The 11,840-nt window shown below is 41.5% G+C and overlaps 1 protein-coding gene across 2 annotated transcripts in view; it reads right to left on the bottom strand.

Annotated features, from left to right (window-relative positions):
- Nucleotides 1-6,467: 6,467 nt before the first annotated feature.
- The window catches only part of TTC29 (tetratricopeptide repeat domain 29), a 224,294-nt gene continuing 218,921 nt past the window's right edge, over nucleotides 6,468-11,840 (bottom strand). The window contains exons 10-11 of one of the 2 annotated variants that reach the window (XM_041126217.1): nucleotides 10,720-10,793; nucleotides 6,468-10,343 (exon numbers count right to left, since the gene is read on the bottom strand). In XM_041126217.1, the coding sequence (XP_040982151.1) occupies nucleotides 10,756-10,793 (38 nt within the window). In that variant the 3' untranslated portion in view covers nucleotides 6,468-10,343; nucleotides 10,720-10,755. The remainder of the gene's footprint in view (nucleotides 10,344-10,719; nucleotides 10,794-11,840) is intronic. The other variant, XM_030027181.2, reaches the window with a different exon arrangement.

Below are 11,840 nucleotides of genomic sequence, written 5' to 3'. Positions count from 1 at the left end.
CCCCAGACCACTTCTGTTGCAATGGTCCTCATCCTCCCAAGGCAGCAGCCGCCTGACTGCAGCTCTGCTGTCTGAGGCCGGCTTTAATTAAGTGGGTCCTCCTGCACATGGACACGCGTGAACACAAGCAGCTCCGTTACCCACGTGCAAACGGGCGCTTCATTTCTGTAGCAATATTTTTAACGTCCTCACCAACAGTTTTAGGTGGTCTTGGACTTCACATTAAGAGAGCTCTGGCTGATGTTAAGATCTAACTGAGAAAACTCAAAAAGTTAAACTGAAAAAAAGTTGCTCCTTAAAAAGCAACAGAGGTGTTGTCAGGGCTATTCAGTTCTCACCTTTAGAAAAGACCCTTTTATTCATACACCTCCAAGTCCAGAATCCCTGGGAAGGAAGCGCTGACACCGACCCTTCCTTTGCCGCCCCAGATCCCTCCTTTCCTCCTTTGCCCTTCCAAATATGCCTATGGGTGTTTGTGAGCAAGTTTTCTGGCCCAGAGGAAATCAGCAGCTGACCTGGCTGCTGGTGCTGGGCTGCTCTGTTAGCTTTTGTGCCAGAACTCACCCAGTAAGGTCTCAACCGGGTGTGATTTAGGCATCACAATTTTTAAACCGTCCTTGGTTAAGTAAATTAAAACCAGAAGCCGTTTACCACATAATGGTACCCTGCACATCTGAAAGAGGAAAACCACCTGCAATTACAAGAGAAAGGCCCAATATAACAATTAATGTGGTTCATTTTCAGTCCAGGCTTTCTAGGAAGAGGATGCTGCTCCACCTTTCCTCTCATTTCAAAATTACAAGCCTTTCCTTGATCCGGGAAAGAACTGTGCTCAGATTAAAGCCAAATACGATAGACCAACATCTCAGAACACATGTAGTTCTTTATGTTGAGGTATCTGTAGGCACTTCTGGCTGGCATTTCATCACACCTCAATCTTCTTTCTACTGAGGCAGAATCACTGTCATAAACTGTAAAACAACGTTGCTACCTTACACTCTAGGCAGTAAGCTGTAACTAAAATGTGCACGTGCAGCCAGGTCTTTTTTGTGCCAAATACCTCTGCAATGCCAGCTGTATAACAGTGTCACATGTTTTAGTCATCGCATTGCCCCGCTGACACCCCCAGGTTAGAAGTACTCCACTTTTCTGAAGCTGAAAATACTCCGGGAGTACAAAAGTGCCAGAAGAATATCAATTGCAATTATACATGTAAACCAAATACGTAGTATTGTGGCCTTTTCAATATTACATTTCTGTGGCAAGTTTTTCCATTGTGCATCGTTCAGTCATGTTGGGACAATTTGTTAAATAATGTAGAGGCACTTCATCATGGGACAACATTTGAGGTGATTTACAGTTCTGTCTTTTAGCAGCACACCTGTAAATTGCTATAAATAATGCTAACCCCTATTAAGGAGACATCAGGGTGCTTCCAGGCTGAGAGAATTAATGGGGAGGCAGTTGTGGATGATACTGGGTAAAAGCACTACCAGTTTACAACTGATTGGGTCGCTCCGATATACAGATCTGCTAGTGTGCCCCACAGCCAGGCCTGAAGATGAAGGTCCGAGTTTCTGAAGGGCAGAGTTTGGAAGGCATTTAGCAGCAGGTTGGTGTACAGAGATCAGTGATATCCTAGGCTTAAGTACCTTTGTTTTTCTTGAGGGCGTAACGTAACTTTTACAAATCAGCTGTTTGCAGCAAAGTTTAATTAGAAATAGCTCATCACCTTTACTTCTCATCTGTATCAAGTCTTCATTCGGCAGGCATACAAGGTTAACAATGAAGGAAGGCTACGAAGCAGACGGACCAAAATCCCAGGCTATAGTAATACAGAGCAAATCCTGCTAGCTATCTCAAAGGGTGCTGACACCTGAAAACTGGGGAAAACAGTTGTGAATTCAAGTATAAACACAGGTTAACAGAACTTACCCACTTTTCATATGCACAAAGCCAATGAGTTTACTCACTTTTCAGCAGTACAGCACAGTTTCATTTTTCCTAGGGATGTAAACAACCACACGATCATTTTGGAGACATGACTTACCTTTGGTTAGTAAGCGGTTTCAGACAATCAGAGAAAAGAGGCAGTGGTTCCTTGTAAAGAAGAAACTGCACATGCCAACTTTTTGGCAGGTGATGTGAGGTGAATGAGCTTCTGCAGAACCCAATGTTAAACAAAATTGTGAAGACAGAGGGGAGACTTTGAATGAAGGGGAAGAAGGAAACAAATGAGTACAAGGAAAAAAGGGGAAGAAAGTGCAAATGGGAAAGGAATACAGCAGGCTCAACATCTCAGTTTTACTGTAATTTGTCTTTGGGTTCAACCCAAAGCCTTTCTGCTGGGGAGTGCAATTCTGACTTAGTTCTGGTGTGAATATCCACCTACCTGATCAACAGATCTTTTTTTTTTTTTTTTTTTTAATGCTGCAATGCTGCATGTGAAAAAGGGTGAGAAAAGAGGATCAAGCTCCTAACCAAGGAATCGATCATGGCAAAACAGACAAAATCACAGAAAGTACTTTCCCCCCAAGTGGGTGATCATTATGCAGGGATGCAAAAGGACAGCTAAGGATGGCAGGACCACTTTAAACTACAAAATAAACTTTTTCAGCCCATAGCACCTTTATGAACACTTGTGTTTCAAAGGTGTTGAAGATGATTTACAGGTAGAAATTCAAAAGACCTGAGTACATACATCAGGAAGCAAAGGTGTGAAGACACATAATTCAGGGCCACCACATGCAGATTTTTACTTCAGCTTGCAATATCTGGGAAGGCTTTGAAGCCTTTGCCTCAGAAGTCAAGAGATGACCTGAGAAATGCAGCTTCCATTACAGGAAAGCTGTTGCAGCAAAGAGCTTTAGCATACACTCTGAACAAACTTCAAAGTCTCAGAAACCAGAGGAAAAAGTAAAAGGGCTTCAGCCTGTCTTCATTGAGCACAGCTCTCAGGAGGACTTCTTGACCTATACAATGATTTGAGACAACATTTATGATGACCATATTTAAAGCAGACTATGTACATGTGCTAGTCTCACAGAAGATGAGAGAAAACCTGAACTACTACATGAAACTTTTTGTCCATTCATAGAGCTTGGTGAAGCCACTGTAGCACTACAAAAGGCAGAGGAAAGCTTTGCTATGTTGTGGAGGATGAATTCATGCAGCACAGTCTTGTAGCTGGCGTGGGTCCTCTTCTCTGGGTGTAGCTGTTACTCACCAGATGTGGCCACCTCCAGGCAGCTGCACACTGGGCCAAATGCTCTGAACTACGCCTGGGATTCGGCTGAAGCAAACTGGCTCTATTTCAGAGGTGTGAAAGCCTCTTTCTGGCTCACTTAGTCGATACCGTGACAGGCTTATCATGTGCAACCCAGGAGTCTGGCCTTGGTTTCACAGGCTCTTTCAGCTGATGAAGACCACTATATATTTCCAGCATCTTTTTCCTTTGAAAAAATAGTTAACTCCACTCTCACTCACAGTCCTGAAGATATTTCACTCGTGTCTGATATTAAGAAATGTACAACAGGGACCGCAGAAATGAATCACACCATCTGATGGTGAGATTAAACCCAGCAGCTTTCAAGGGAAAGTGCATTGTCTCACTGATGGAAATACCGCAGCTCCCTACAGTGGGATGTGGGCTCTGGGAGAAACAGAGGGGGTGAGTAAGGCAAGCATACTTTTTGCAAATATATTAGTTTAGGTTTTTTTATTCTTTTACTTCGCTCACCTTCACAGCCTGGGTTTTATTTACTTTGCATAAACTACCAAGTTTTCTGGCATGGATGGTCTCAGAAAGTAATTTTCTAGGCAGGTTTTCTAACCAGGAAGAAGGAGGAAAAAAAACTGTAGAACATGACTTACACGAGTGACCTCAACCGGCAACACTGATTGAACATCGCCTGCTCTGAGGCAGTTTGGCGTGTGTGCATGCGCACAGCTTGTGCCAGCACAGCACTCCCGGTCCCCAACTACTGTGCCAAGCCTGGTACGCACAAGTTATCACAAAGATGGTGCCTAGTTCCAACATCTTACAGTCTAACTGACTCCTACTGCACTTAAAATATTCACTCTGATCCTTGACATCTTTCCTGCCCCTGCCAGAGTCACCTTTGCTGGCCTGCAAGTTTGTGTTTCAGGAGATGGAGCTGGCTTGGTCCAGGCTGGTTTCACACAAGGGTTGTCAACTGTCTGGCTCATGAGAACTTCCCCTACAGGCACATCACTAGGACTTGTTTGTGGTGTTGCCCCCCTAGTTATTCAGAGTATGCAGTGCCAACACTAATTGTATTCCTTTTGTAGAGCCCCGAGCTCCGGTGGCATGGTACGTACACAGTCACTTGGCTGACCTACAGCCGTCATTTAAAAAAAAAAAAAAAAGCATTTGCCACATAATGGAGCTGCTGACTGCCATTAGAGCCTTGATACGACCAGCACAGGAGCAGTTACATTTTACAAGCCTGCGCGGGTGTCCACTCACCGCTGGCTCTCCGCACACGATCTACTCTGTTGTTGCTGGCGAGGCCAGATGCACCCCTCCCTGCCCCCCTGGGAACAGTGTACGCTAGTGCTGGATTTCAGCGTGACAGGAAGAATTCAAAGTGCCATAAATCCTCGCCCCTTTCTGCTTAACTGTCCCCATCTCAAGCAGTTGTTTAGCCATTTCTGCCAAATGCACTGCAAAATGTGAATGCATCGGGGTGATATTGCTCTCCCAGAACAGAGGCTTGGAGAGGCGAAGTATAAGCAAAGGCTCTAATTCATCAAAATATTCTAATATCACAGAGCTCCTCTGAGAGTATCAGGGCTCAGCAGACATGAAAGCTCATTGCAATTCAGAATGTAAAAGTTAAAGGGGCTGCTGTGAGAGAGTGGGGCCTGGAGACAGAAGCCAGGTAATCCTGAACTTCCCTTATCATAAATAAATTTTGTTTTAATCTGTACTGTGAGCCTGGCGTGAGCCCGGTCTGCACAGAAAGCAGACAGCAATGCCAGGGAAACTGATTTCCTGGTACTCACGTGGAAGGGGAGAGTGTCTAATTTTCTCAGCCAACTGATGCTGAGGAGCCGGGAGGCAGACAACTCTTATGAAAGAAAACAGGAGAAAAATAACAGTGACCACCATGCTTCAGGGAGGGCTCGCTGAAGATGTTTTTAGAGGCACTGCTGTGGTTAAGTCCAGATTCAAGCCACTTCAATTGTAAATGGTGAACTTGTGGCCAGATGGGGCAAGGTTTTCTGAAAGAGTTCAGGAAGACCAGGGAGCAATGTTGTCAGGGATAGAATAGCTCAGTGGAGGAGGTAGCAACCTTTCAAAGGTGATACACCTCTGTATATGGATATGTATGTCCCAAACTGGGGGCTAAATGTGCCAGTTACAAAAGCTGGTGTTGAAGGAAGCTGCCTCCCAGAGACAAGGCTTACCTCTCACCAGTCTGTCTGGGGTAGGAGATCTCAGTCCTAGCTGGGTTCAGAGCTGAGTGGGAGCCAGGAGCTATTGCCGCTCCCAGCTGCTCCTCCTAGGATGCTCAAGCTCCCAGCCCCTGGGCCTTTCATGTGCTAACTGAAAATCTGCTATCCCCCGGTTTTCTGTCTACACATATTGCAGGTGGCCAAGCTGCAGAACTGAGCTGGAGAATGGGGAGCTGCTGGGACAGCTTAAGACTCCCCCCGCCCCTGCCTGGTGGTCCTACAAGGAGCTGAGCAATTCTTCTGGGGCTGCACACCCTCAGCTCCCAGGGACTTCACGTAGGGCCATCACCAGCACCTCAGATCTCACCCACGTTAGCCGTGCTCGAAAGCTGCTCTTGTTGCAAAGTTGTCTGCCTTTCGTGTGGTAACGAAACAAGCAGGTAACTTCATTGTTAACCTCAGTGAAACAAACCTACTCGTTCAGCAGGGACGGGACAGGGGATTTTAGGTACTAAATTGCTTTCTCACCTATTGAGACTAATTCCTCCAAGTCAGCGTTGCAGCAAGTGGGTATGAATGTGGGACTCACTTTGTCCAGCCCACGGATCAGCTAGGATTAAACAGGAAGCTTTCTGTTCAAGGCACACTTGCACCTTTTTCTCTTTCTCCTCCTCTGCTCAATGGGCTTGAGAGCTCACTTGACCAACAGCCATTCTGGAGTTTTATTCTGTAGTTTTAAAAACTAAACCTTAAAAGTTTAGGAAGAGAAGTTTATCTCCTATGGTTAAACTCCCGGCAATGTGCTTTACCATCAGAGCTGCTGGGCTCCTTCATGCTCAGCATCACTCTTCAGTGATATGTCTGTGTTAAAAGAAGACTCACACGTGGAAGTATTCATTAAGGTATTTATTTGTTTATCTTCAAAGACAGCACATACATTCTATCTACTTGTAAGCATAAGTGTGGCAAATATAGAGATACTATGAAGTTATGCTGTCAAACAAGACACAGTTTTGGAAAAAAAAAAAAAAACAAAAACGTCCTCATCCTTTTCTTTGTAGGACCTGTCTTCAGAAATACCTGACTGAATCTCAGGACAAAGTCCTTGATGTACACCACTTCTGAAGGCTGATGAGTTCTCACCTCATGTGTAATAGCTGAATCTCACATAACTACTTAAGGCTTTAACCTATTTCTTGCATTTTTACATGTATATTATTGTTTCTTCCAGTTACACCCTACTTTTTCCTTGCAGGAAACTGAAGTGTGGTTTTAGTAATACCTATAATTGATCTTATTTATTCCATCTATTTCTAGGTAATTATATATAGTGTATTTATTAGTCTATATTCGGATGGCCTATTACGAGATGAATGGATTCCTTCCAGAATGGCAATGACCTTTATGTGACTCAAACATTAATTTTCTAAATGGCTTCACAGGTGAAATACCTTATATATCATCATAATTAACAAGATATACCCTATTAATGGTCAGAAAACATGCTTTTCATAATTATAAACAGAATCCTTTCTGAGGTACAACCTTCCCCTCTGTTATGAATTGTTAGTCAATACCATCTGATACATCCACAGTGAAACCTGCTAAAACACTATGCAAAAAGCGGTCTTACTTGCCAGTCTCGCATACCTTAGGCACCCACAAGACGTAGATTTTAGAGACATCAATATTACACTTCAGAACTATTCAGAGATTCATCTGCTATAATATGTTTGACGAGTCTTTGTTTTGAAACAGACAACTGGCATTGTAGGCTAAAGTGATTTACCTGCTTTCCTAACTTCATTAAAGTCAACTATGCCTATAATTTCTCAGAGCACAGAAAAACTTGCAACTGCAATTCATACTCTCTCATGAGTCCTCCTTTCTGATTGCAAAGTCTTAAGGGTCAGGGGATTAGAGGCTTTCTGGAAAAAACTTGCAGGAAGGATTACAATGGTAATGAACCAGGCAGAGGGGAGAATAATTCTGTTCCATATGAGGAGCTCCTTAAAGAAATTAGAGCACATCTCTCACGTAAAGAGACAAAGTACAGAAGTTCCATTATACTAATTTGAGCTCTGATCTCAGGAGACCTGATGAGCAGGACTATGTCTGGCAAAAGATCACCAAAGGATAGTGATGTTGGAAGAAATGCTGGTAATTCAGTAAGTGGTGATTTTTCTTCTAAAGAAATACCGAGTTGATAACTGCAGCCAAGTACCAGTGAGCACTGTGCTTTCAGCTGGATCATGCGAGGCATTTCACCGAGGCCTGCCCGTGACCCATGGAACTCTGACTGCTTCTGACAGCTGAGAGGTTTATTCCAGGATCCTGTTCAAAGTATAACGTACGGAACAACCTTCTGCCCAACCTCCTTGCCCCACTAATTTGAAGGGGAAAGCAGAGCCTTCGTTTTCCCGCTGAAAAAGTCTGCAAGGAGCAGAACGCCTGCATTCTGCCAGACAGATAGTTACTCGTCAGACCAATCGTTACTGGGATGGGAAGCAGGTACATTTAGCTCAATAAACATAATTTTCTCCTGAAGCTTCCTGACCCTGAAGAACACAACTTGCATTTACATTATTATAGGATGATAAAAGTCCCCTTATTTTTATTAAAAGCTTTAGGACTAAAAAGTATCGTTAAAAGTATGGGAGAGTTAATGCTCTAAAGGATTAATTTGTGGCCATTTTTTCACAAGCATACAAAAGTTATCACTTAGTAATGAGTGCAGATTGGCAAAAAATAGTGATGATCATGAATGCTATTTAATGTAACTGCATAATAACTTTTGGGACACATACACAGAATGTTCAGTTACTGCAGAAATGTACGTGAGGTTCAAAACCCTTAAGTATTTAGAAACTTGCCCTTGAAAAATTGATAATCGTCTTTTCTAGAATGTCTGCTTAGTTTATGTTATTTTATATTTTTTTTTACTATGAAGGATAAATTAAAATATGCCATTTCTTTCAACAATATTCTGATAAAAGAAATTCCAAATATCTAAAAAAGCAATCTCTTACAAGCAGTCCTGCTATACTTATCAAGATTAGGAGAGTTTGCAGATTAATGTGATTTTCAGATATTATTTGTGAAATTGTGCTGTTTTTGTAATGTTTTTCGTATTTCATATCAATAGCATTAAAATACAAGGGGTAAACTGGATACTGTTATTATTTATATTTAAATCATGGTCCTGTTTCTCTTCCTGGTTTTCATAAAATGTTTGCCTCTTTTTAACACTCAGTAAAGAGATTTGTATGCTTATGTGCCTAATTGCATGTAGGAACATTCCTATACAACTTTTCAGCCTTGTAAAAACATTCTAAATGAACATTGCTGTAATAAGCTTGGTGTTCAGATGATACAGACCTCTAAGTAAAATAAAATTATTGAGGTATTTGTATTTACATTGCATGTACACAGCATCTTGATCAAAAATGGTCTAATAAGAGCAAGTTAATGATAATAATGATACATTTTTACCATACCTTAACAGGGAGAAATCCTATTGTCACATGTCAACCAGTTACTTAAATTGCAATCCTGAAGAAAACCAGTGAATTGAGTTATTACTATGGCAAAAGCTATTGCTTTCTCAAAGACTGTCATAAAAACTGATTACAAGTCTAATGGACCTTGCTTCAAACTCCGAATCTGGAAACCTCCGTTTAAAGAAAGAAATGGTTGACTATTGGGATTCATAAAGCTTTGTTTGAAAAGCATAGTTTGAAACAACAGGTTTTCTAATACATGAAATTAGGAAAGTTCGCATGAATTTTCCTAAATAAAATTCAAAGGTTCCAAATCCTGCTTTTACGTATATTTTGCAAAGTGATAACCACCATCTTCTGTCCTCTATCTCTTTGGGCCAACAGCGATGGTAGCTGGAAAATGCCCTCTTGAGGACAGTGAAGACCACAGGAGTCAGACTTCTGTGGGTCGGTCATGTGAGGAAACCACTGTCAAGAATTTAATCAGCTCAAAATGGGAGACAATTCTCCACACACACTCCAAAATCAGTGCTTCAGATTATTTACCAAAAAGAATCTAGGCAGAATTTTAGTTTACCTGATGGTGTGAATGAACACAGGCTTTGCTAAAAGGGGAATTTTGGGTTCAATTTTGAAAATGTGACATACAGGTATTCTACAAGATGCACTTTCATTGTTAAATATAGTTGTTTCAGCTGTGCCTATAGATTGATGTTGCACTTGAGACTGTCAATGGTATTTCAAAAGCTTTGATTGTACAGGCTTTCAACAGCTTCATGAGTGTGCTCAACCAGATTTTAAACAAACTTAGTTGTGTTTTGGGTCCAACCTGTGTTATAGATTAGATCAAAATTGCACCACAGTGTGCCACCCAGGCTGGATCTATTTCATTCAAGTTGCAGTTGAACCACAACTGTTAAGCACAGATGCTAAAATCACTGATAGCCTATGAATAAGGCACCAAGCTTGTAGTTTATTTTTTCTGAAAGAGACAATAATCTGCGATTTAAAGAAAACTCTCCAGATGCATTTAGAACCTGATCTTACAAGGTATTGAGCATCTTGGATTCCCATTCAGTAGGTATAAAGGATGTTTAATATCTTAACAGGAGGATCTTGACACTTTGGAAGACAATAAGCATTAGGGGCACAAAGTGCAACCTTTCTATTCTATATACGCTTTTTCTTTTGTATTTATTTCAATGACACCAGTTATTTTTGATAAAAGCATGTAATACATATTGAAGGCACACTTCAGTCATAAAAGAACTTAGAGCTCTCAGATATTTGTACCGCAACATTGTGCTCCCATTTAAATGAGAAAATTCCTACCAAAATTCCTACTTTGTTGCATGGCTCTTCAATGATCTTCCTGTACTCATTATACATCTATCAGCTTCTCTGTGAGTAAGCAGGCATTCTCTATAATGAAAAACAGCAAATAAAAAACCAGTAAATGTTGTAAGTTTATAATTACACTTTGATATCTACATGTTTTATATTTAGGTTCGGCATCTGGTTAATAAATTTGTTTCTATCTCAAAGGCTTATTTCTGTAAATTAAAAGCAATTACATGATCAAAGGCAATTAAATTCTGAAACTGGAAAAACAAGTAAAAAATCTGAAGGAAGTGTGAATTTGTTCATTTATAAGCAGGAAAAATATTGTTATTTGGACAAAGTAAAATAGAGGTAGTGCAATTGCCTGTCAAAATTAGGTTGAATTTTGATACCAACGACATTTTGCGAAAATCAGCATATTGGTATAAGGACTATGGACTAAGAGCAAATACTGTACCAGGAAGGATCTAGAACTGGTGTCTTTGGAAGAGGCTCACAGGGGCTTTGAAGCACTTGTTTCTTTATTAAGTTCTGTTGTTGAAAAAAAAAACAACCAAAAACTGCATTAGTGTTTTAGACTTACAACATTCTTAATAGTAAAAAAGCCTAGAAGGTTTATTTGAAAAACACATAATACAGTAAAAAGTCACAAGAGACGGAAATCTAAGACAACACAGAGGTGAGCCACATAAGATATAATCCTAGAAATATAGAACTGACAGGGATTTCTGTTCTTATTTCTTGCACTCCTGTGCGGCAGTTCTCCAACAGGCCGGTTTTGCAGGGTAGGTCCAGGCGGGACCAGTTGGGGAGCCCACAAGAAAGATGAGTTTGGGAGAAGATGATGGCAAAGACAGTACCGAAAGATGGCAGGCAGCAAGAAGACTATCCAGGGGAAGAAGTGAGCAGTGCAGAAAGCAAGAGCAGGGTGAGGAGGTTGGATAAGTAAGGCTGCCACCTCTCAGCGGGGTCCTCCTAATGGGACGTGATCAAAAGAGCAGGTGGCTGGGAGGCGACGGCTTCACTCCGCAGCTTTTGGCAGCCCCACGCTTCCTTTGCTCCCACGATCTGTGATGCCTAGCCTTGTTCCTTCCTTGCTCCATTTCCGCACCAAACTCCCTCCTCCCAGCTGCCCTTTCTGCTCGGTTCCCGGTGACTCTCCAGCAGCATACCTCCCTCTGCCTAGTTACAACCACACCAGCCCTGGGGGACTGTTTCCTATTTTGGGAACTACTGATCTGGTTCACCTCCTCAAATGAAGAAAGTGCACATATATCTAGTCCATCCTTGACATCCATTTGTCAAATCTATTCTCAAAGGCTTCTGATGAAGGCCATTTCACAACATCCCTAATCTCTCTGTTCCAGTGCTTCACAATCTTATAGCTCTGTTTCTTCCCTAATACTTAAGATAAATATTTATTGCAAATTAAGCTGATTTTTTTCTTGTTCTACCTTTGGTAGACATGAAGAGCAAAGGAACACTGCCCTTTTTTATAATAACTCCTTATAGCTTGAGAGACTATTCTCCTTCCTCTAATCTTTTCTTTTTGAGGCTAAGCAAAAGCAGTCTTTTCAA

Source organism: Aquila chrysaetos, chromosome 1 (assembly GCF_900496995.4).
Source record: "Aquila chrysaetos chrysaetos chromosome 1, bAquChr1.4, whole genome shotgun sequence".
NCBI classification, from domain to species: Eukaryota; Metazoa; Chordata; class Aves; order Accipitriformes; family Accipitridae; genus Aquila; species Aquila chrysaetos.
The sequence above is the reverse complement of the archived record's forward strand: the minus strand, read 5'-3'. Positions and strand labels throughout refer to the sequence as shown.